Source organism: Epargyreus clarus, unplaced genomic scaffold (genome assembly GCF_041222505.1).
Source record: "Epargyreus clarus isolate Ecla_fem2 unplaced genomic scaffold, WU_Ecla_fem_2.2 ptg000024l, whole genome shotgun sequence".
Classification (NCBI taxonomy): domain Eukaryota; kingdom Metazoa; phylum Arthropoda; class Insecta; order Lepidoptera; family Hesperiidae; genus Epargyreus; species Epargyreus clarus.
In genome coordinates this window covers 1,463,326-1,490,081 of record NW_027332231.1, presented here as the reverse complement: position 1 = coordinate 1,490,081, position 26,756 = coordinate 1,463,326, and the positions used below count along the sequence as shown (strand labels likewise).

The window sequence follows — 26,756 nt, the reverse complement described above, 5'->3', positions numbered from 1 at the left end:
CAATTTAGTGAAGTCAATGAACTTTTTTAATACTTCTTTTGCCGCCTTTGATTCTTTCTTTTTCATCTCACTTTTCATATATGATACGAGCTTTTGCCCGCGGCTTCGCTCGCGTTACGAAGTAATATTTTCATCCCCTATTTTATCCCCTTGGGGGTAGAATTGATCAAAAGCCTTTCTTAGCGGATGCATACGTCATAACATCTACCTGCATGCCAAATTTCAGCCCGATCCGTCCAGTGGTTTGGGCTGTGCGTTGATAGATCACTATGTCAGTCAGTCACCTTTGATTTATATATAATTAGATAACTTTATCTCTTTCATAAAATATCATCATCAACCCATTATTGTCCGGACGCGTTTCTTAACCACTAGGCTATCACTGCTTTTTTTCATAAAATATGAAACTTAAAAAGTTTCCTTTTCTCAAATATCATTATTCCTTATTTCGTCAATGATATAAAGATATATTATATACATATTTAAGAATGTAGACTCGATCAGTATTTGCCGGATCTACGATCACAAGCGATCTGCAGTAATCGCAGTGCCTTACTCATTTTTGGCGCAGTCGTCACGAACTCAAATTTCTATTTTTAGTCAGCAAAACCACTTTGAATCTAGGCCTTTCTCATTGTACAAGCATTAAGTTTGCATGAGTCTGTATATCGTTACACATACTATAATTTAATATTCATCATCAACCCATTACTGTCCCACTGCTGGGCACGGGTCTCCTCTCATAATGAGAAGGATTAAGCCATAGTCCACCGCGCTGGCCAAGTGCGTATTGGTAGACTTCACATACCTTTGAGTTTTTTTTTTATTAATTTCTCGGGTTTGCTGGTTTCCTCACGATATTTTCCTTCACCGTTTAGCAAGTGATAATTAATTTCTAATACATAATTTTGAAAAATCAGAGGTGCGTGCCTGGGATTTGAACCTCGGATCCCTCGATCGAGAGGCCGAGTTTCTTAACCACTAGGCTATCACTGCTTTAATATTACCCTTGCTTAAGAAAAAAAAAATCATGTTTACTAGTCTATGTTAAACGTCTTTAATAAAAATAAAGCAATATGTATACACTTATATTATTAGGTAACAAATGCAAACATTCACAACATTAGTACACTCCCACATTCTTTTCAACCAATATAAAGCACAATAATAATAACAAATGTCAATCAACAATTTCATTAATATATTTTGGGGCAACATTTCAATGAATTGGCACTAATAAATATTAATTGAACCTTTTAGTAATAGTAAATAGACATGAAATGCTTGGTGTTAAGCCTTTAGAGGGAACCCTCGAGAAATTGTATTAGAACACATCATATTTAATGAGTATGTTTGCCTTTTAAGCTTTAGAACATATTAGTCTCTGTTCATTACTACTAACAAATCTAATAATATCAATATTAGTTATAACAATATGCTATGTAGTCTGATTATGATTAAAGCTATCAGATATTAATTGGGGCAATCCATCAGATTTTTAAATTAATCAATTTTGATGTGAGATTCATTACAGTTGAATATTAATTTATTGTGACTTGAGACTTCTATTTACAAAAGACTTTGTTGAGCCTTCAATTGGTCTAATTGTAATGCTAGTTTCCTATTTGTTTCTAGTAACGCCGATTGATTTTGCATGACACTTTGCATTTGCTCATTCATACTTGTGAGTTGCTTCTCTAAATACAATTTCTGTTTTGTTAATGCCATCATGATGTGTAGAAAATAGTTACGATTATCGTCTGCAACATCCGATAATGTGAGCTTTATGAAATCTTTGAGTTCATCCACAACTTTCGGGTCCATACTGGCTACTTGATTGTTATTTAGCTGTTTGAGATTCGACAGATTTATATTCGAGCACTTAGCATCATCCGTGACACCGTTTAACACACATATTGGTGATGGAAGTGCAAAATTTTCAGCTGTTCTACTATTTAATGGTGTGGATATCTTGCTTATGTTTTTCTCTACATCCAATTGACGATACCTCATTTCATGTCGGTCACTTTTCCTCTCAAATTCTGCAGATTTGTTTGCATCTTCATCGAAATCAACATTTGATTTATCAAGGCCCATCATAACAAGAAAAGAATCTGCTGCTAAATTGTTGTCTCCGACCCCAGACACCTCTAGGGTAGGTTTTGGTGGTGTATCGTTGATAAAGAACACATCTGATGTTCTTGTACGAACTGGTGATTGAACTTTTAATGGTGAATTCATATCAACATCTTCTCTGAGACTCACTTCAGTTGATAATGTTTTTTTTCTTATCGGTTGAAAGGCTATTTTCTTCACTTCTTCCTCATGTCCTTTCAGAACTTTGTAGGGATTGGTCAAGTCCCTCAAGTCATATATAAGTATATGTCCAGTTTTTGCTCCCAGCGCAACTTGGTTCTCCGAGTTCATTGCTATTGATGTTAACGTATATGATGTACGGATTGTAGATACAACATTTTGTAACCTTATGTCGTAAACATGCATGATTCTGTCATAGCCACTTGACAGTAAGACATCTTTGTTGATGAGAGAGAATGCAAAATCGCTGACTGGTGATGCGTGGATGTTTTCAAAAAATACTTTATCCTTGTTGGTTGTGATATCTCTAAGTACGATATGCCCCTCATCTGTTGCGAGGCCTATAAGAGATCTGGATTCATGGTGGAATTTCATAGCGGAAATGCTCTTTGAACAAGGCAGTTTTATTGTTAACACTGGAATATTTGAGACGAGGCCATAAATTACAGTGTCACCATTCTGTAGAGTGCTTGCTAGGCTCGTGTTCTTGGCATTGTAACTGATAAAGTTGACACTTGACTGTTGTGATGGGCTTGGAAATGTCTTAGTAATAGTTTTATTTTTAGTGTCCCAGATCATAACATTGCCACTTTTGGTGCCGATGGCAATGTTGCGGTGACCCTCGCGGTGGAAGCTGGCAGACCATGTGTCTTTAAGCGGTATGTGCTGCAAGCTCCGGATGTCATGGTCGGCTGGACTCAATATCTCTATTAGGCCTTTTGCATTCACCTGAAAATTAGGATTAATACAATTTACTAAGATTTTGTAATATGATGTGTGTTTATTATTTTCTACATAAATTAATTTGTATTTAAAGTACTTGACTATTGTTAACTTAGTCCTTAAACGAATTACAATGCACTCCCAGACCGTGATTCCTGTCACACCCATTAGGTAATTGACCTATCTATACAAGAAGAATAATATGCATATGAATACAATTTATGTCATAGTCTTTTTGTGAAAAGTTAACATATATCTCGTATATCCGATTGGTAATCGCTCAAATTACCTGTAATAAGTATTTGCTGTCGTCGCTCCAAGAAATATCTCTCATAATCCCATCATAGCACCCATATGATTTTTTCAGTTCCCAACTGTTGGTATCATATAATAACAACCGCGAACTAACGGAAGACAAATACATATTAGCAGTTTATTTAAATGGACTCATGAAAAATAATAACAAGATGAATTGAATTTTATTCCGTTAGTTATTTATACTTGAAAAAAAGTCGCCGAAACGATCACAGGAAACATAAAATTTTGACATTTCAAAACAATGCACCTTGCCACTTGTTGACGTACAAAATAACACATAATTATGTTGCCATTTCAATTTATATTGTAGGAAGAAAGCATAAAAAAAAGAAAATATAAAAAATAATATCTTAAAATTATAATAATAATTAACTATATCTTGGACTTCTAGTCTTATAACAATTAAATTTAATGAGAACCCCAAACATTTTAGTTGTTAGTAAATAATGTACTGACAATGACATTGATAATATTGACGTTCTTCTATTATCTATGTCTTACCTCTGACGTGTACTGTTAGAATTTTTGCGCTGTTTTACTAAAATCTTGTTAAGTTTTGAGATTTGTGAACAAATCTATAAGTAAGTCTTGTTTAACCTTTTATTTACAATAGACTCCAATAACACATTGCGTACTTACCACCACAATTGTCCATTAATTTTTAAAGCCGGCGGTAATAGTAACCTTGTTTGTGTTGTTAATTCACCGGATTTTTGTTACTTTTAATTTGTATTAAGCATTAATTGTTCATTTCGTTTGCAGATTATTCCAAAATGATCACCGACATTCAGCTGGCAGTGTTCTCCAACATCCTAGGAGTTTCAATATTTTTGCTGGTGATTCTATATCATTATATCAGCGCCAACAGCTCGAAATAAAGAAGGTATCTATCTTATTACATGTTTATTGGTTATACATATTCTCAGGCTAGAAAAACGGAGACAAAAGCTTGGATCATTGCGTTCAGCTTAACTTTTTTTTGTAATATACAAGAGGAGAATATGCAAACTGTCCATAGACATGTGAACTCAGATAAGAATATTTCTATAGTCTTTGTAATTCTGACTACATGGTTGGAAGACTTCACAACATTCATGCCGGTGATCAAAACCTACCCAATCTAATTGCTGTTATATACAAATTACCAGAAATCAATGATTGTTGCATTTCAACTCCTAATGAATGAGTTGGAATAGCTTAAGAAAGTGTTAATATCTCTAGATAAACATCAAACTGGAAAACATCATCTATAAGGCATGTGGTAGTCCTACAGTAGGTTAAAAAGGTAGCAATAATAAAGTTTATAAAAGTTTTTCAGATTTATAATTACTTTCATGACAGAACTGTCGGGAAATAATGACTTGCTTACATCCCAGATCTAAATATTATAAATAAAAGAAGCTGTGGATTTAGTAAATAAATAAATAAATCCAGTGGCGGTCCTAGCAAAATTTTAGATGGTGTGACATTTCATGGTAGTACCCCTTAAATCTTGACGAGGTTTTTTAGCTTGCACTCTGTAGTTACGGCACAGAATATGTATGTTGCAGACAAGTAGTTGCAGTTGGACCGCCTGCACTGCCCCTGATCTGTAGAATAAAATTTTGCTTTACTGCACCATTTTTCACATGATGTTTCCTTATTCCACATTATTATTATTATTATGATAGTCTTTTAAAAATGTTTTTAATAATGTGACATTTTCTTTGTTTCAGATCTATGTATAATTTATATTACTACAATGTAACTTTTAAGATAAACTCCTTTGCAAAAAAAACGGGCACCTTACACACACACTTTACCTTAGCTTTTCTATGGGTAAATATTATTATATTTTTAGTATGTCATTAGCTTGGATGACTAGAAATTTCTTATTATCAATGAGAATCTAGTTTTTTAACACTTTTATCCTGGTATCGGTGTTTTAGTCAATGTAAACAGAGAGCCGTGTTAAAATGGACATTTTTATGGGTATAATGAAATTAAGACTACGAGTATTTTTATGGTATTTTAATAAAAGAGACATTAAAAAATAAAAATTAATAACGAGTATGACCTCCTCTTGCAGCGATTACGGCATGTAATCGTCTTGGCATGCTTCCCACCAGGCTTTTGATGGTGTCCTGTGGAATGTGTTCCCACTCAGTCGAGATTACACGTTTAAGCTCTCTGATGTTTTGTGGAGGTGGTTGGACAGATCGTACTCGCCTTTTTAGGAGGTCCCAAACATGCTCAATGGGGTTAAGGTCGGGGCTCCGCGCTGGCCAATCCAAACGACGAATACCGACCTCTTGCATATAAGCATCTACGTCGCCAGAACGGTGGGCCCGAGCATTATCGTCCATGTAAATGGCATCTTCACCAATTACAGTCAGTGCGGGTTGTGCATTTTGAGAAAGGATTTCTGTTATGTACCTATGCGCATTTAGTGAGCCATTTTCTATGAATACTATCTCGGTACGATAGTTGGAAGTTACGCCCGCCCAAAACATAACGGACCCTCCACCATAAGGGGTGATTTCTTCAAAACACACATCGGCATAGCGTTCCCCTGGTCTTCGTAACACTCGCCGACGTCGGTCCTCACCATGCAGACAAATTCGAGCCTCATCGGAGAAGAGTACGCTACTCCAGTTACCTGGTGTCCAAGATAGGCAATTTCTAGCGAACCTCAACCGCGCAATCCGGTGCTCACGGAGTAACTTGGGGGCCCGCGCTGGTCGTCGACTACGTATATCAGCAGCTAAAAGTCTTCTCCTCACAGTCCATAGGCTAACTTGTGCTCCTCGTACCTCTTCAAGGTTTCTTTTGAGGTCTATGTAACTGCATTTGCGGTTCCTCAGCGCCTGAGTCACTAAAAAGCGATCGTCTCGCGGCTGTGTGCAACGTTTTCTCCCAGAACCTTGCCTTCTCTGAACGGAACCTGTCTCTTGGTATCGAGTCCAGGTTCTTTGTACGGTTGAACGACTCACGTTTAACCGCTGTGAGACGTAACATTGGCTACACCCCTCTTCCAGCAGCGCTATAATTTTACTAGCTCTCATTGCTTTTTCTGCCATTACGATAGACACAAAGATATCTGTTTTAAGTCACAATAAGGCAGAATTATGCGATAAACATAAATTGTTGTACTAAAAATAACGAAAAGTTACTTTTAGTTGCTTGATAACCTTTTAACCGCAAACCCGCGAAAAGTGTCACAAAATGAAAAAGGGATTAATAATTTAAAAAACAAAAGTTTTGAATTTGGAATGAACTTTTTTTCATACCCAGACTCTTTATTAAGTGCCAGTAACATAGTTTGGCTATTAAAACCTCTGAAGAACTAAATTATTACCAATAATGTTAAAAAATCAAACCCGCCCGTTTTTTTTGCAAAGGAGTGTATAAATATAAGTTTTTTCTTCAAACATTCTTTTATTTTCAAACTACCATACCATTCATTGATATCATAGTCTACTAATCTGTGAATGAGATTAAATATTGGGAGTTCGGACTATCGAGTACATATTGTCAAGATTATGAAAAAAATCGCTCTGTTCACACAGACAACATCTCAGAATGATTGGCAGTTGATATATATTTCGAATTGACATATTAGCAATTAATAATACATGGATCTCTTTGTGCCATTATTAATTAAAAATCAAATAATGTAGGTTGAAAGTATATCCCATCCAAGGTCATGTAAAAATAGTAAAATAAACGCTAAATAATAATTACAATTATTTCTTTCTTCACTGTATTTATCGCCATCTATGTCTGACGGCGTACATATAGCGCCATCTCGGAGGGATCCGTGGGATACGAGTTATGCTTCCATACTTTGATCACTAATAAGAACCTTCCATAGCATGGTTTCATAGGTATTAATGTGCTTAAAGTGCCCGAGAGGGCGCTGATACATAGTTATTTTATTATACGAAGAAGAAAGTCTATTTTTATTCATCATAGATAAATATATGTACACAACACTATATGGTAAATATAATATTATATTGCTAGTGTATCATTTTCCTAAATGTTTTTTACTATCAATAAGCAGTTGAAAATAATTTTATACTACATCGCTTTTATAAATGAGAGTAAGTATAAATAGGAGCTCACGCCAGTTTCTTATAATACTGTAAATAATTTTAAAATTAAATAAATGGATTGTAAGTTCATACTTTTTCCATAGTTAGGTACAATATTATCTAATACCGGAATAGGACATTAATTGTGAAAATTATGAGAGGTGTAATTTATAAATATCGGCAAATCATCTGGTATTTATAAAAATCAGTCTCAAATTTCTCCCTAGTGCCTTACGCTGGAATTTTTCGCTTCATTACCACACCTTGTCTGGCTCCGCGAGTTTGCCCATAAATTACGCACGACACAGCCCACAATGGGGAATCGAAGCTGCAATTTGGCTTGCGTGTGTAAACACGCTGCGGCCGCCGCCACGGAGCTTAGGGATCCTACTCATTATACGGTTCGAATCTTTGAATTCATTTTATTTAAAAAGAGACAGTTTTAGTTAGTAACGAATACTAACGAACGCCTCTCAAATAACGATCGGAGAGATAAGTAGGCGTGAATTTATGTATATACTAGATACCTATAGTTATTTAATTATATCTCAACAGTTAAAGTCAGTATACTCTACACATACTAACTATAATATGTAGCATATTCTTGGTAGATACCTGTCTTTAAATACTCAAAAGCAGGGATCGAGTTAACATAAACATATTTTTAGCAGCTTTTTCTGACCATAAAACCAAAATTGGTTTTGTTTCGGTTGGTGTGTATCCTCTACAAGAGCTCGAGATTCGGCCGAGTAAGAGTATAATTTATTGGACCCTGGGACCGTAGGAGCATGTTCATTCTAATAGCTACCCTACCATTGGGAAAATGTCATTAATTAGGCTCTTCGGTTTTTCTTTCGACTGATCGTCGTAACGAACGTTCTGTGCGTAGAATCTAACGTTTCAATTCTAATTCAACTAAAACAAAAATATTTTTATGTACAAAAATATTAACTAAAAGGTCAGAATCAGAACAGTCAATTTGTTTGGAATATTTTGAAGGCTTATTCTGTAGTGTAGTGTAGATGCTGCGCTATATAATTTTCGGTAAGCAGTTATTATATTTAATACTAGCTGACCCGGCAAACTTTGTACCGCCTCAATATCTATATATCAAATATATTTCACATAAAATATAGCCTATGTTACTCGTGGATAATGTAGCTTTCGAATGGTGAAAGCATTTTTAAAATCGGTCCAGTAGTTTTTGAGCCTATTCATTACAATCAAACAAACAAACAAAGTTTTCCTCTTTATAATATTAGTATAGATTAATAACATAATGGATTACAAATACTAAAAATAACTTTTTAAAGTATTTTTAGGTATTTCTGTGCGTAGTGTAATTTTAGTTCATTTTACTACCACAGAGGAAGCGATAATTTAATATTATACGTTGTAAGGTACCTATAGGTAGATGAATTAAGTATATTTAAAGTCAATAAGAAGATATTAGCTAGTATCTATTTAATTTGTTATAACAATAAAAACCATAACATTTGAAAAAAACATACCTATTACTCGTATGTACATTACGTATTATTAATTTTGTAGATTCCACTCCAGTCACTCCACCCAAAATAAAACCACTTAGAACAAGAGGAAAAAACACTTTGCCGCGTAATAAAGTAACTATTTCGTATTTTCTGGTACTCGGAACAAAGCTTGTTATTGTAGATATTGCGGAGTAAACAGTGTAACAGCTTCAAGATAACTTCAGATCTTTTATTAGTCGTAAAAGACATACTCATCAAACAAATAAGGTTGGCGTCAACTAGTCAACAACACAACAATTATGTACTTTCGGGTAAACATCACAATATAGAGTAATTATCTTTATGTATGAAGTTCTCTTATATGTACTTAATAAAACTTTAGCACTGATAAAGCAGTACTTAAATCGGCGGTTTATTACCAGTAAATTATGTAGAGCAGTTCCTTAGAGGTATGTAGATGTGTAGTATACAAATTATTATGTAGTACAAAAAATTAAGAAATTCTATTTTCGTATACATTGTGTACGAAGATGGAATTTCTAATTACAGTATCTAAATTTTAACTTTTAAAGGGTTGAATAGGTTGAAAACCTCAGAATAAGACGCCTTTAGACCATGATGTGATGAGGTTTTCTCAATTCTTCTTTACCATTATTGCGAGTGAAAAATAATTTTAATAGGCACATTGGTATCTACGAAAAATCACAGTTACGTATTTAGGATTCGAACTCTGGACTAGAGTGACCAGATCAGCTTAGTGACGCCAATTACAGCCAGATCAGCGTCATGGCTGTAAGTGGCGTCATTACAGGAGGCATTAAATTATAAATAATAAGGCGTTTTTCTCTTCTTCCTGACCGATTCCTGTTCCTCCTGATCAGAACAATTTAATGCCTCCTAAAGCGTAATCAGAAGTCAAGATCCCAAATGACGATATGGTTTAATGAAGTTTCGCAAGCGCCCATATCCCGTTCATCTCGAGCATTTTATATGAACGGTTAAAATGAACTAGTGCGACTATTCGGCTGTGAGCCGGCATTTTACGACCCCATCTTATTACGTTGGGGGCTGCTGTGCCGTTAAAGGCTGTGTACACGGCCTCGACTAACAATATTTTGGAAATTAGTGAGCTTTTGGAAAGCCTATTTTTAACACGCTTTTATTAGCTTGGGTTGTATCTACGTATCTATGTATGTATTTATGTAACGGAATCTTTGAGTCCATATTTCACCAGTTTCTAGAAGCTTGATAAATTTTAAACTTTGCACACGTATCAAGGACCGATGACAATGCAATAATTTGATAACAGTTTCCCATTATCTTTATAAGATTAATTAATTCCCCAATTTATGAGTTTGTCACAGGCTAAAAAATGAAAAATAAATAATAGTTTTTTTTACGCTTTTACCCTGATTTGAATTATTATTTTAATAACTTAAATTTTATTATAATTTTATTTTGAGGCGATTCATTACGATTTATTGATGTATTTTCTAGTTTTAGTTCAATTAGCAATAAAAGCGTGTTTTTTTTAGATTTTCTTAAAGTATTATTTATTACAGTATCTAAAAGTCTGAAGTAGTGATGAGGCTATTATGGAGTCTATGAATTATGTTTTTGAAGTAGAAAATGAGCGTGCAGTCCAGTTGATAGTAAGTGGCTACTGCCGCTCACAGATATGTTTAATAAACTCTAAGTTAGATTCCTACCTAAGATCGGCTATAGATACGTGGGCTACGAGTAGGAGCTACGTGGCGTAGCTATCCCTGAGGTCTATGTTGGACACTTCGGATAAGCATCGTTTTCTTACCCCACACTTCAAACCAGAACACGTTATTAACCAGCAAGGTGTGGCAGTGGTGCCTCCGGAGTGAACCACTACAATATAGTCAATGTAGCAGTTTTGGCACCATACTTAAAACAAGAACTTGCTATATCAACGCTTTCTACACTCACAGCCCCACACTAGGATTCCCTGTATCGTAGGTGCTATGGACACACAGAGACAAATACACAAACACCCAGACCCAGAAACAGAAACCTATATTCATCATTCATAGATTTCTGTCTGGCCGGGGATCGAATCAGGGACCCTCTGCGCGTCAGACCGATATGATGACCGCTCTGCACTAATCACCAAAATAGCTTATGAAAAGTTACAAGTGAGTATTTGAGTAAGTCCCACGTGTACACAACTCCTTACGGTACCCACCGTTTACGTTAACGTCGAACGCATCGTAAAGCAGCGACGTTGCTTTAACGTAAATACTCTACTTTACTGCCGCTATAATGAATTGAATATTAGATACGCGGAATATATAACGTGAATTTGCTTTGAACTCGCTACTATTGTAACTTATACGTAGATATTTATGCTTTATGATTGTAGCATATACCTTTTAGTTTCTAAAAATTACGTTATGACTAATGCTAGGTGCATATCTATTTTTTTATTTTTATGACAGGAGTAGCTAACGGGCAAACAAATGCTTGACGTCAGCCAGCCAGTCAGGTGCGTTGCTAAATTTGAGGTCTAAATTATAATGACTACTTTTGGGTGTCTTTTCCTTACTACAGCTTCTAGAACACAGAAGCATTGAAAAATAGTATTACATAGAAAAAGTGGTAGAGGTGCCTCCGCAATAGAGCCACGACGGGTCCATATTTTTCATAAGTAAATTTCAAAATATATGCCTGAAAAATTTAGGGTTCTTCATAACAACTATAAAACCGTGCACGGGGGTGCACGGCGACCCGCGGGAAGTTCGTTAATTACTATAAAAGCATTGTTTTCAGGCCGTGTTTAGCCCGCAGAGCTGCGAACACGTCGGCATTTCCCACAAATGTACAGGCATTTTTGTAAGCTTGCATTTCGGTATCCATAATTACTCTGCTCACCCTCCCTCTTTTAATTAAGACCAAGACTTGTTTATTATCTTTTTGTAACTCCATAGCGCGACGGTTTTTTTCAACCGAAACTGAATTAAAGGTATTAAAATGTTTCGCTTTTAAATGCGACCGAGTGGTAGAATTTTTAACTTGCCCGGTCATTATATTTAACTGGTGACCTGTTCTTGTAATTACTTCTTAAGTATCTGCAAACATTTTCATTTTGAAGCGTAAAACATTCTGTAAAGGAGTACGGTTCGCTCAAGTATTGAGGTTTCCTACAAGTATTGTTTGAAATTCAGCTGATAACTCTATCCATATCCAACTCTATCTATATCCTTAATATTATGTCTTAAAGCAGTATCAGTAATGTTGAAGTTGAAATAAAATTTAAATATAGAAGCTGTGGCAGTGGTAGGTTACTCAAACAGATCATAAAGTCTGCGTTTTATAACATGGATTCGTAAATTTAAACATATCTATACACTTTCTTCTTATATTACACAGAAAACGGGCTGTGAAAGTGTTATATATTTATGAGCGACCGCAAAAACGCTTCTTAGTAAATATCTGAAGGTAGCTGAAAATTCTCTTTGATAAAATGTTAAGAAACCAATTTTCTCATGCGTAGCTCTTTTTGATAGGGTTAATAATGTGTGTTGTTTATTTCAAATCGTTATGGATATTTCAACTTGTATTTAGGTACAGTAAATATATATAGCGTTTATAGAAATAATTAAACTCTGTATTCATTTATTTTTTTTATTACAGGGAGTCGGTCAAGTGCCTTCTAAAACAGCTCATTATCAAGTTCATAAGAAGTAGATAGTTGCTGCTGGCTGGCTGGTTGCCGCTGGCTGGTTGCCGCTGGCTGGCTGGTTCGACCCTCCACTCTTGCCACACACAACCACGGAAGCCCCGATTTAGTTGTCGACGCCCATAGATTAGTAAAGATACTTCGCCGCCTTGAAATTGAACGAAACCTTTGTGGTTTCGTTCAATTTCAAGGCGGCTTATTAGTAAGTTCTTTTTTTTAATTCTTGATAAATAAAAAAAAATTAGAGAAAATTTACGAATAAATAACTAATACTGCGTAATTTAGATAATAAATAAATAATTATTTCAAATATTTTAGGGACATTTTAGCATTTTTATGGAGACGTGGAAAACTTTTTTACGCAACTATTTCAATTCTCAAAACTGCATTATATAGGTATACCGTACATACCGGTCACGAGTCTACAGCCCATCATTGATACCCCACCAACCGAGTCAACGCATCGATAAATTGACGAGTTTTTGTTTATCCCCCAAGAAAAATATGAGGGCATGATTATTGTCACAAGCAGAGCTCGTTACCAATGCAAATGAGGGTCGTTTAAAGCGAAATTAAGAGGGAAAAAAGCAATAATTATTTGCTACTGAACCGAATTTAATTTCGCCGCAGTCATCGTGCTCTTCGCAATAAAACAGTAATTAATCGCTCCGATTCTTTTTTTCGCGAAATTAAAATGTCCGCGGGTAATGGCCGTGGATATTTGGCGAATAAAATATTGGGGTATGCTCGGTTCATATCAGTGGGGCTAGCGTGGGATTGTCGCTTGCGTGACGTATGCATTCGTTTAGTTTAAGAACTCATCAGACACTTTAATAACCAAAAGATTTTGTTTATAAAGTGAAGTCCATCTGATTACATTTTCTCCATAATGAAACACCTTGCGAAGTGGTGGGAGTTGTATTGACATTTTTAAAAGAGCTCTGTAAAGAACTTATTTTGAATAACAAAAATTGATTTGATTAGATTTGATTTGACAATAGGCTGCTATCGCTCATAGACACCTAGAGTGAACCTTCTATAGAATTTGAGACCTATTTGAACTTTGACGCAGACAAGAGAACTTATGCGTGAAATTTTGGGAATTTTATTGTACTGTCATACTGTGTTAAGTAGAAAAAGACAAACAGCACGTGAAATTAACTCTTTCAAGTTCGGACCCTATAAACATCTATCGATAAACGCGATATTACTCAACGCTATCATATCGCTACGTGTTCGCCACCGCTACACACCATACGTGCCTTACGCTGAGAAATAATTTGGGCAGGAAACCCTAGAGGCATTGGATATATTTGTTAATGAAGCGAAAGAACCAAATTTTCCGATACGTCCGATTTATTGTCGGAATTCTCCGTTTCGAATAATAAAGCAATATGAACCGTGCACGTAATATTACGGAGTCTTATCACGTACGACGTAATTACAGCGATACAATTAACTACAAATAAAACTGCGTTTTTATGTAGATGTAATGAAGCTCGGAAGCGAGCTCTCAATCACGATCGGACTGCGGAGGTAGATGTTTTTCACGCGTATGGGTGTATGTATGTGTGGCGACCTCCCACTACTCGTCAAAAGATGGCGCCACGAGTATTCTGAATCACGCTATCGAAGTTTTCTGAGTATTTTGCATATATACAAGCTCTGAGACTGTCGGAGCACGGCCGCTCTCCGGGCATGATCACCTAGCCCGGCGGGAGATCTCTCTTTGCCAAATATGTATGTATGTATGTAGGTACGTACGTACGTATGTATGTATGTATGTCTCATTCTCTGACGAAAAGGCTTGACGGATTCTAACATAAGAGGTTTAGATAGATACGTACAAATTAAGGGAGTACCAAAGGTAAATTTTTAAATAATTTTCTCTTACAAGAATCTTTATTAAACTTCTTTTATCTTCTGTTTGTCATTGTTTTAAGTTACTTAATATAATGATACTAGTATCATTAGTAACTTAATATAATGATACTAGTATCATTAGTAATGTTAACCGGTCATTGCGGCATATACCTACGCATTACGGATCCTTAGATATCAGTTATTAATTTATTTATTTTATTGTGCTAATCATTTAGTACAATAGGTCAATAACGATACATAAAGTCCAATTAAATGCTACCTTTACAGGTGTTACACATGTCAAAACTTAGTTAAAATATTAGGATTAACAATAAAGTTTAAATAAAACAGAAGTCCTACATCTAATATTAAGTTTGACTCTTATTAGCATGCGTCATAAACTTCAAATAGAATACGATTCTAAATGAGGACCGCACATTAGTTAATAAACATAAAGTTGCACACATTTAGTCTTCTTCATACACATTTAATACTAAAACCTACTTATAAATATAAAACATGTGTATAAATGGTACCACTTCAGTGTCACTACGAATTCTCACTACAATCTCATTCGATAACTGTATCTAAAAACTAGCATTATCCGCGAGATCTGAAATCCTTTCGTCTCGGGCCGCGTCGGGGAATACATTGAGTGCCTACCTGGCTTAATATCGGTAGCTACGGTATCTGCCTTTGCGACTGTGGAGCTGCCGCTCAAGTGATAAGCGGCGACGACTAATTCAACCTAATTAGAAGTGTACGTGGCAAACCTAACTTTTTCTAAGCACGAATGATCTATTTACTAATCCCATCTTATGTAGGTATTAATAGGGAAATCGCGATCTTAGGCAAGTGTGATATTTTATTTTTTTTACTCACTCTCCAGTGTGAAGATTTAGGTCAAACCAAAAATGCTTTAAAACTTTGGCATAGTAAATTACAAAAACATTTTCAATCAATTCAATTTTAATACTACCTATAGATGGTCAGTGCTAATTAGCGGTATTTTTTGGGAAATTTTGGGTTGAGAACTGTAGAAGATTCTATAAAAGAATAAAGTGATTTATAAATGTACAGAAATGTATAGACGTACTTAGTTAACACAATTGATACATATTGGAGACCTTTTTATGTAAAACAACTCGTATTTTCTACATAAATATTAAAAATGAACCAACCTGTGAGTCACTGCATAATCGCTAGCTCTTATGCCTTAGAGCACACGCTAAAGACGTGAAGCAAGCAGCGGATATGAGCTAGGGGCGGATATTGCAACACTCGCAGGTACATTCGGTTTCAGTGTAAACTACCCGTTTGGTTATGAATGCTGTTCAGACGCGGCTTGTAAACATTTTATTTTATCGACTACCTTCGTGTTTGTGGAATTTTGTTATTGACTGCCTTTTTTAAATTACAGCACGGATTCTTACGTTTTGGCCTGATTTTTGTCTATTTTTATGTTGATAATATTGATTTTTTTCTTGATTTCATTAATAAAATTATTTTGACGAGCGTATACGCACGCTTTTTTGTATATTTTTTGGCAAATGTTATGAAATTACAGTGTATTTTTAAAAAAAATAATACAACAAAGATATTTTATATACAAAACCGTGATATCAATTTGAATGAATATTTTCTCGTTGATTTATTATTAGTGACAATAGAACTAAAATTTCGATAGCAGACCATTGCCGGTCTAAGTCAACATTGAAAGCCTAAACATGGGGACATTACCGTGAAATACGGCCGAGAACCATTCGGTTCAAACTCCGTTGTGCAATTTATAACCTCGTAAATCAAGCTTATTCATAGGTGTTTTGTACATGTGAATCCCGTATCATACGAGTAGACATGTGTGCAGAGGTTACGTTCGAATCAATATCATTATTTGTATTTTTTTCTTTATAATATAGGAGTAGCAGACGAGCATGCAGTCCACCTGATGGTAAGTGGCTAATGCCGACCATGGAAATCTATAATTAACCCCAGATAGGATTACATATTCCTACCTGAGGTCGGCCACAGATGCGCCGCTGCCCCTGAGGACTAAGCTGGAACACCTCGGAAGTATGTCTCCCTAATTATCAATACCTCCACGATGTTAATTGTAAACACATACTGTATTTTACACTTATAATTATTGTAGTGGTAAGCGCTGATGTATTAAAATATGTGGTCAGAGTGTAAGTCTTACTTACACGAGGCGTTTCAACTTTATTTTGAGGATATCCCCCGAGGTCTGATAAACCCTTGTCCCTTGTCCGAATGCATTTGTGGGCATTTAAGTAGGATACTAATATTTAGGATTTATAATTACTCATAATATTAATGGGGGACTAGTATCATTTACCATAAATTTTACCATAATTATTATGGTAGTTTAATTAATAAAATTCAGAACATAAAACATCCTATTCCTGTAAAGAGATCAAAGTAAAATAGTAGCGCTAAACACCACTAACATAGAGCAGATATAGGTAGATGTAGTGACCGTGCTTCCACAGACAAATCAAGTACAATTCTACTCTAAGCTAAGTGTGTAGACAGCGTTAGTGTCTGAATAACACGCTTTCATGTCCATGTATACGGTGTTAATTACAGAATAATTCACTTTTGTTTTTTCTTGTAAGCGCTTATGACGTAGGCAGAAAACCTCAACACTTGGCTTCTCTGTATCATTATATACTCTCGAGCTATATAACGCTTGGCGTTGGTCATTAGTCGGGACGAATCGGAGAATGTTGAATTAAAAAGGACCCATCGGGAAAAACATGGCCGCGCGAGGATTTTAAAATTAAATTACGAGGGAATTAATGATTTGGCTGCACGGGTCTGCTTTAGGCGGGAAATTAAGATGGTTTCGATTCCAATTGTTTATAAATTCTGCGGATTTATGCAGGGTTTATTGTGTTGATTATATTATGCAATATTAATAAATAATTTGTATTGTATTGTACATTGTATGTTATGGGAAAAATGTGCGCTATGGAGTTGCTTTGGCCGCTTTTTATCTAGGAATTAACGTAATTTCATTTTAATTATATATTATTGTCAATCACAGAATATAAAAATATATATTTATATTAACTATAGGTACTTTTATTTCGCGTGTTGATAGAGACGAGAAAAAAAGATTTTAAATTAATAATATATGGCTGTTATTTGAGAATTAACATTTAATGATTAGAATTACTAAACAACAATTAAAAATACTTTTCAAACAGCTCTTACTGTTAGATTTACCCACTTTAACTTAGTTCGAGGTTTAGAACTGGGCTAACATAACGAGGTCAATGCAAACTGTGTTTTCAAAGCCCAATCGCTTATTTAATAAAACACTTCATCCCGGAACCTATCAGCGTTTCTAACAAAAAATGGGACCCACTTTTACAGCACTCACTAAAACTTTTTTATGGCTGGCAACACTCGTAAAAGGTATAAATAAAATATAGCGCGGCAACACTGACAGGGTGGCGGGGTATGGCAATAATTTCCACGTTTTTGGCGATCCGAGAGCTTGCCTTTTCGATTATAATTTATAGCGAGGAATGAGGCTCGGGCTGGTTTCGTTATGGAAGCGTATAAAATGTCATAAATACTGTCGTAAAATTGTTTGCCCGCTTTGCAATCGGATCACGTTGCCTGAACACGGTTCCCGATAAAACGTAACGTGGAAAACAAGTTGTTAATTACGTACACTGAAGGTATTGGTCGTGTTTAGACGAGATTAGATGAATGTTGCTTTGGGGAAACTTGTTTTGAGTTCCAAATGACGTTTGCTTTTCAAGGAAAACATATTTACGACTGACAAAGTTTCACTAAGTCCAGTCGTAGTTCTGTCCGTGTGTTCAATCTATATATAATACTAGCTGACCCGGCAAACGTTGTGTTGCCATATAAATAAAAAAAAAATTAGGGTTGTACTACCCCTAACATTTAGGGGGATGAAAAATAGATGTTGGCCGATTCTCATAGATACCGGATAAGCACAAAAAATTTCATCAAAATCGGTCAAGCCGTTTCGGAGGAGTATGGCAACGAAAACTGTGACACGAGAATTTTATATATTAGATTAAGGCGTGCATAAAGTTACTAAGTTTTCATTTTAGGTTAAGTGGTCATTGCTACCGTTAAAGAATTGTAACCAACTCCACATAATTTAGGAGTTATGGAGATGAGGATATATAGCTCGATCATAAATTATTTGTTTTAGCTGCAATCAAGCATTCTAAAGCCATATCTAAATATATTATATGACTCAAAGGTGACTGACTGACATAGTGATCTATCAACGCACAGCCTGAACCACTGGACGGATCGAGCTGAAATTTGGCATGCAGGTAGATGTTATGACGTAGGCATCCGCTAAGAAAGGAGTTTGATCAATTCTACCCCCAAGGGAATAAAATAGGGGATGAAAATTTTACTTCGTAACGCGAGCGAAGCCGCGGGCAAAAGCTCGTTACTAATATAACTACTAATAAATATTGGAATACCTACCGTCAATTATGGTGTAAGTAGTTTATATAATTTGCGTTATATATAATTTCATTTCGAAGTAAAATACAACGTTCCTACTTAAAGACTTAGTTACGTTGAGACTTATGTTGAAATTTCAAAAGCCTGGAACCTAACGTTTGAAATGTATCGCTTTGGTCGCGAATTTTCGCTTACAAAGCTCCTAATTAGCGAGTAACGTGGTTGCGAACGAATTGAATGGCAAGCGCTTGTAAAGAAAACGTCGCCACAACTCTACACTTGTCTCATTAACAGCTATTAAAGAAAGGAGTGAAGTGTCAATAATAAAATGATATTTTTAATTGCAATTATGTAAAAATGCATACATAAATTATTTAATCTTAATCTAATTAAATAATTAGTTTAGTTTGCATGGAGGACGCTCTATCATTTACGACGATTAGAGGATTAAACTTTATGTAAATAAATATTAACAAATCGATCAACAACGATATTCCATTGAGTTATTCGCCTGATAATTATTAATATTATTATATTGGCTAATGATAACTCATTTGACGGTGGTAGTACGGGATGTGCGCCCAAAATTGCATGGGTACTATTTTCCACAGACCTGTATTTGTTTTGTACGCAATATGTCTGTGCTATTTTCGATCTATTTCAACCTAATCCTTATATAAGTTGGGACATTGCACGTTTCATAATTTGACTATAGTATTATGTATTTTACACAAAAACGATAATCACTACTCGCTTATCGCTTGTAATGGACCGTCCGCCCTACGGACTTGCGTTAACACTAATTAGGCGGATAGTGTCAACCTTTCAACTTTCAGGTTACTAAGCAACCCCGGGCTAACAATAAGTTAGTTACCCATTCAACACGTTCTAAAATGAAATAGGGTGGAAATAATTCGCATTTTATACCCAGTAGTATTTTCAAGGCGTTTATTAATAAGCACGTTTAAAATGTACTAATTTTTTTTGTTAGACCCACTAAAATAAGTAATTAAATACTATAATTCAAGATGGATACAACAAAATACGCACAGATTTCACAGTTTTAAAGATTGTGGAGGTAGCCACACCGATTTCTGCTTTGTAATAGAATAACTTAAATAAGGCATTTTAAATGAGTCCTTATCAGTGACTGAGCAAAGGTAGGACTTTAAATTCTATTAGTGGCTGAAAGATTAGGCATCTTTCATTGCTAGCCGAGCTGTATTTTCTACTTTAAATTTATAAAAAAATATGTTAAGTTTTATGTTATAAAATAAAAGCGTCAACATAGAATTTTAAGAATTGTATGAATGTATTATGTTATGTATTGTCTGAATGTATTAGAATTGTATGAACATATGATCAATATAAAAATCATGTTCAAATTTTTAGTGCCTATCAGATTTTAGTATACCTATGTTGTTTGATTATACCATACTCTATGAAACATACATTTTGTATTAAATTAATATCATATTCGCATTGTTTTTTAAATTTCCAAAATATAGTTTCCAGTATGATTTTATACAAACTTGAAATATGTGAAACCAAAAAGCCGGCGGCCTATGAAGCGATAACGATAGTTCTCCACATACCCCTCTACTTACTAGAACCTGAATGGAATGAAAAATCGCGATACTTCCACAAAAACGCCCAAAGTGGGCTCCGTTCGCCCATAATGAGCTAAAACCCTTTACGCTAAAAGGTCTAAGTAGTTTGGTCCCTTTCTGTTTCAACCCACCTCATAAACGATGGATAGAGCCGATTTTTGGGCGCGGTTTAAGAGAATTGCATCGAATCTGCCTTAGTGGGAAGGATTTTGGATAAAATATGTGTATTTTTGGATAAAACTAAAATAATCCCAAAATAAAAATATAAGTACCTACTACTGATAACTGTAATAGCGGGTTGTGTGTATTACATAACAAACACGCATATTTGTCGTTGTAAATGACGGTTATTTAATAATTTCCTTAAATAAGTAGTTTGCTCCCCGCTTTTCGAAATTTCGGTACTTTGTCTTACAATGTACAACGAATAACATATAACACTAGCAGACCCAGCAAACGTTGTGTTGCCATATAAATAAAAAAAAAGTTAAGGGTGAACAACCCTTATCACTTTGGGGTATCAAAAATAGATAGTAGCCGATTCTCAGACCTACTGAATATGTATATTCTATATGTATTCATGGACGACAGCGACAAAAACAATAAATGATTTTTATAAACTTTAACTTGTTTCACTTAGATAATAGATCCTTATCTTAAATAGATCTTAACGGCTAAATCCATATCTATAAGGATAAGATTAATTAGATTTGCATCTTTTTTTTTTAAATACCTTTTTCGCATCCGGGAATCAGACCAGTTCAATTGGAAATAACAATAAGGATAATGGGAAATTGTTAACAAATTATTGCATTGTCATCGGTCCTTCATACGTGTACAAAGTTTCAAATTAATCAGAGTTGTGGAAATTGGTGAAAAGTATGCTGAAAGATTTCGTTACATACATACATACATACATACAACCCAAGCTAATAAAAGCGTGTTAAAAAACACCCTGTATCAACCATCATCGGATAGTGTCGCTTATAAGGATCAGATTTGCCTTTAAGACCTGTTTGAAAACTTCACCCTGTATACAAATAGACAAAGATTACTGACACTAGATTGAGATTTGTTAAACCTTGAAAGGGGATCATTATACAAACAGAATCTCACATTTATATCAGGTATCTTTGAACTCGTTAGTTTCCCACACATATGGCGCGACGCTGGCATGGACCATTAAAATGTTTTCACATTTGTTTTGCCTTTGCATATCAGGAACCAGCTCTCGAGACGTCTCAAAGCAGCTTCCTTTTTGAAAACCTTCGCCAAAAATAAACAGGTTAACGCCTAACGCTGGTCGGAGTTGGTAAGCAAGCGGCAAGCGTGTGTAGATTTGAAAGCGTTTTCGCAACGATATCGACTGGGTTATCGATCATGACTATTATGTTTTATGAAATTTACATGATTTATAATATAAGAGTAGTGGAAGAGCATTCAGTGCACCTGATGGTCAGTGGCTACTGCCGCCCATGGATAGCTGTAAGCAACTCCAGATAAGATTAGATTCTTACCTGAGCTCGGTCATAGATGCGCCGCTGCCCCTGAGGACTAAGCTCAAACTAAGTTAAGAAAGCCTCAGAAATGTACGTTGTTAGCAGAAGTTAATAGCAAATTAATATAAATTGTGCATAATATTTTATTTTCGAAATGTGCATGTACGTGTTCATTAATTTTTAAAATCAATAAACATATGATTTTCGGGTACTTAATATTTGAAAAAGTACTGGTCTAACATTGCAAATTGAAATCAGAAAACAATCTTATTTTACACTCTACAAACTGTTATTTAATTAATTATAAATAAAAAAAAAATCGTTATATTTAATTTGTGATCTGACAAAGGATATATCTATTCGCTTTCATCTTATTAGATAGATTGTTTTCCAAACTGTACACCGTGTCCAAGCTGGAATTATAAAAGCGTACATTTTATATTCAAAATGTCATTCAGAAATTCAGAACCAAACACCGTGTAAGCTAAAAAACCGTACGGTTTATAATTCGATTACGACTTGCTTGACCTACAGAAATAAAGGAGTCGAAAAATAAATAAAAAGTATCACTAACGAGCTTGAAAGTGGTACGACCCGCTCCGGTCTAGAGGCTAGACTCAAAGAGCTTCCGATCGCCCGGGCAAGTGCCATGCGAGCTTTTGGCTCTTTTCACACTAGCGACATCTATTCCAGCAAACAAATTGATTAATTACGTTATTTATTAGTAGCAGTAGTGACACCAAGTGAGAGAAGTGCTGAAAGATTTGATTTCCTATCGCCCGGGTAAGTGTCATGCGAGCTCGAGGCTCTATTCACACTAGTGACACCTACTCTACTATATCTACTAGGCAAAGAAATGAATTAAGCACGTTCTTTAATAGTATCAATACTGATATCTAGTGAAAGAAGTGTGAAAGACTTGATTTACAATAGCGTCACTTATTTTAGACATATTTACTAAGTAAACAAATGGCTATATAAATAAAATGTTTTATTCAGTATTTTAGAGAGTTTAACAAATACACTGCTATATTTTTACGATTAAACAAACCGGTTCGGTAAGAAAAGTATATTTGTTTTATGTACTGTAGAGCTTTGCGTCGAAACCACGAGGATGCATCCATTTGCAATAATAAAATTAATAGTACTATAAATATAAAAAGAATGAAAGTACCGTACACGATAACATTCTATTTTAATTTATGTAGAACATTTCCATTATCTTTAACAAACCAACAGACAAACAAGCGCGAGAGTGATTTTATAACATTTTGCAATAAGAGCTTCTTTACTGAAATCGGCCATTTAATGCAAACGGAGCCTTAGCCATGTTACGAAATCTTTTCAAGAAGTTCTCGAGGAGTTAAAGTAGGCGATTGTTTCCGAAAGAGGGCGTGTAGTTAGCTTCTATGAACAATAACTGCTACTTGAACTGTTTGTTTTACAGTGGAATTGTACAAGTCAATTAATAAGCTGCTTAGGTCGTGCAAATGAATTACGAGATGTAACGATGAAGACAAGATTGTGCGATAGCTTAGAAGAAGAAGAACTTAAGAAAACTTTTAAAAGATGGTAGAATGAGTATGGTTAAACCAGGGTGGTATTACCTATTCTTATAGCGAAGCAGTTCTTTGGATGGAAGGGTGTGGATGCCAGCCGATTTACTTTTGTGACGATCTTAGTCCTCAGGAGTGGCGATGATTTCAAGAAAAACCCCGGTTTTATAAGGAAGTGGTTAAGGATGTCCAAGGTCCATGGACCGTTGTAACCATTTACCATCAAGCTGCAAGCTCCTTTGCCACTTAAGAGGGTAGAGTGTACTCCAAACTTCAAGATAACCTCAAGTCAACTTTAGATAGGAATCTAATCGTATCTAATCTAATCTGATTATAGATGTCTGTAATGGCAGAAACTATTTATCATCAGGATTCTATGCTGATTTGCTACTCTAGTATAAAACAAAACTTACTAAAAACCGTCATTTCTTTTAATTTGTTATTGACGGTCATTATCAAAATATATTTTAAAGAACTTATGATATTATTCCCTAAGTTTTGAATACGCACTTATCTATGTTACCATGCTGTAGGGGTACGTAAAATCCGACTATGTTAGGGATCATTTCCCAAATTCTGGGAAGCAGCCGCACGTAGGGTTAGCTAAGCTACCTGCAGGGCTGCCACTTGAATATTTAGCAGGGACGGTTTGAAGGATAAATGGGATATGTCGGGCCAAGTTCTAGTGTGTTTGAATATTCGACTTGGTTTAAATTTTTTTAGGATATAAAGGAGACTTACGTGTGATTTGAAGCATTACAAGAGGTATTTTATTGATGTTTTAATGATAAAATATTTAGTAAATCTAGATATTACCCGTTTCTGGGTTAATAACTCTGATAGAATGTATAATATTAGTATTTAGGACTAAAGTTTATCTACATGAAAAGTCCACCTGTTATTATTATGGTTAATATATGATACGATCAAAATGCAGACGAAATTGTGTATAATTAATCACATTTTTATTTTAGTAAGTAGTAAGAACATGCCTCATTGCTAATAAGTAATTTTTCTTTTACCTAATCTTTGCCATTTAAATCAACTCAAAATAAGATTGACTGAGGTCAATCTTATTTTGAGTTGATTGATGTGAGATATTATTTATAAGAAATAAGATGTAACGCCTTGTAATCTGTGTTCCTTCTTCAAGCTAAAACACAACAGCTGCTGGTATGACAGCAATACCACTGTAACAATGCAGACGTTTTACATTTCTGTAATAAGGAAAACATTTCTCAATGTTAAGTTTCTAGGAATGTGTACGTGTAAGTCAGTGCCGCCCCTACTCATTTGAGCCGGTTCAGCGTCAAAAAGCCGTGTTGACTCAACAAGTCTGTCTAAGGACTCAACCCGGAGATCGGTTAAATGCTCCACGCGGTAGAACGGTACTTGTGTGGGAATCTATAATTTTAGAGGATTTTTGAAAAATAAGACTATTTTATTTGATTCTTATATCTTAACGAGCTTTTTCCCGCGGCTTCGCTCACGTTACGAGGTAATATTATTAACTAAGAAGATTTATACAAACTTTCATCCTCTATTTTATCCCCTTGGGGGTAGAATTGATGAAAATCTTTTCTTTGCGGATGCCTACGTAATAACATCTACCTGCATGCCAAATTTCAGCCCGATCCGTCCAGTGGTTTGGGCTGTGCGTTGATAGATCACTGATCAATGTCAGTCAGTCACCTTTGAGTTATATATATTTAGATTTGTTTAATTTTTTTTTAAGTTGAATACACGATTTTTTTCGGATGTTTTAACTTTAAAAGATTAGTGTACGGACTTAGTTGGAATGATTTTTATTACGTAACCATTATTATCTGCGTTATAACAATTAATGTAGCAATATATTAAGAAGATAAAAATTTAAGTGATTGGCTTAGAATAACATCATTTCCTCGCCTCCTCTAGATGTAGCAGATGGATTAAAATACGATTGAATTTTAGAATATGTGCAGCAGGGTCTTTCTGCGAAGTTATTAATCTTACATCACTTTTCATTACGTACAGTCAAAAGCAAAAACTTTACTTTTCTAGTGGTATATGTCCAGAACTTATAAGATTGTACATTAAGTAAATAGATACACAATAAAATAAGTAATTCGCGGCTACAGCCATCCTTAGCTCAAGGGCCACAAAGGAGTAACGAACCATAAACTAGAGGGAGTCATGTTAAAAATTAGAGGACACACAATAATTGACTTTGCGTAATAAAACTACACATGCGTGTAAGAACTACTCAAACTGCCCCTAACATTGAGCCGCGGTGCTCATCTAACTAGCCTATAAACTATTCTTACAAGCTTGTACAGGCATCACATTGGATTGCCAAGCTTTATTGTAACCACAAAAGGAGTAATTTGGACTTTTTGGGACGTAAACGTATGAAAGTCTTGGTGTAGCGTTACAAATTTGTGTTTACGGTCGATATAACGTGTGTTATCGAAAAATAGGAGTAACTGCTTCGTAATAAGAGTGTGGGTGTTTGTTGGGTGGTATAGCACGTGTTGGATACCGTACCTATAGCTGGTAGATACTGCAGAAGTAAACGTAGACGGCTGGTTTTACCATCTATTAATTTGCTAATTGCAAACTACTTTGGACATGGTTGATTTGTGGATAATCAAATTTTATGAACACGACTATAGTGCCTAGCGACTATACGTTTGCCTAATGTTCTACATTGATTTCATTGATATAAGAAATTAAGTACCACTTGCTTTGGTACTGATAGAAAATGAAGTGGAAATCCACATGCCTTAGAAATGTAAATATATTGCAACCGTATTTGATTGGTAGACTATCAGCAGAAATATACCTACGACAAATGTTAGTCGTAGTATCAATCTTTATTCTAGCAACATAATAACTATCCCCATTTTTTGGGGAAAACCATGTAAAGAAGACACTTCTAAAGACTGATCTATGGACTTCACAACATACGGACCAGAATGCGAATATTAGTCTAGTCAATTAATTAAGTTTTTTTATAAATAAGCTTTAGGCTCGCCACCAAAATCCGGTGAAGCTGAAAATGTTGCTTTGCTAGGGCCACCAGCAACAACACACTTTATCAATAAAAGGGCGATCTAGATCTATTGATTA

General features: G+C 35.2%; 2 protein-coding genes across 2 annotated transcripts; one reads left to right on the top strand and one right to left on the bottom strand.

Annotated features, from left to right (window-relative positions):
* Window positions 1–1,033: 1,033 nt before the first annotated feature.
* Grip71 (WD repeat-containing protein Grip71) lies at window positions 1,034–3,610 on the bottom strand. The gene is made up of 2 exons (XM_073086938.1): window positions 3,329–3,610; window positions 1,034–3,045 (listed from the first exon to the last, which is right to left on the bottom strand). Exons 1-2 carry the CDS (start codon window positions 3,461–3,463, stop codon window positions 1,570–1,572), a joined length of 1,611 nt encoding a protein of 536 aa, XP_072943039.1. The 5' UTR covers window positions 3,464–3,610; the 3' UTR covers window positions 1,034–1,569.
* Window positions 3,611–3,804: 194 nt separating this feature from the next.
* Window positions 3,805–6,768, top strand: LOC140752391 (dolichyl-diphosphooligosaccharide--protein glycosyltransferase subunit 4). The gene is made up of 4 exons (XM_073086663.1): window positions 3,805–3,938; window positions 4,120–4,240; window positions 5,073–5,115; window positions 6,745–6,768. The coding sequence occupies exon 2, from the start codon at window positions 4,131–4,133 to the stop codon at window positions 4,233–4,235; it is 105 nt and encodes a 34-aa protein (XP_072942764.1). The 5' UTR covers window positions 3,805–3,938; window positions 4,120–4,130; the 3' UTR covers window positions 4,236–4,240; window positions 5,073–5,115; window positions 6,745–6,768.
* Window positions 6,769–26,756: the final 19,988 nt, after the last annotated feature.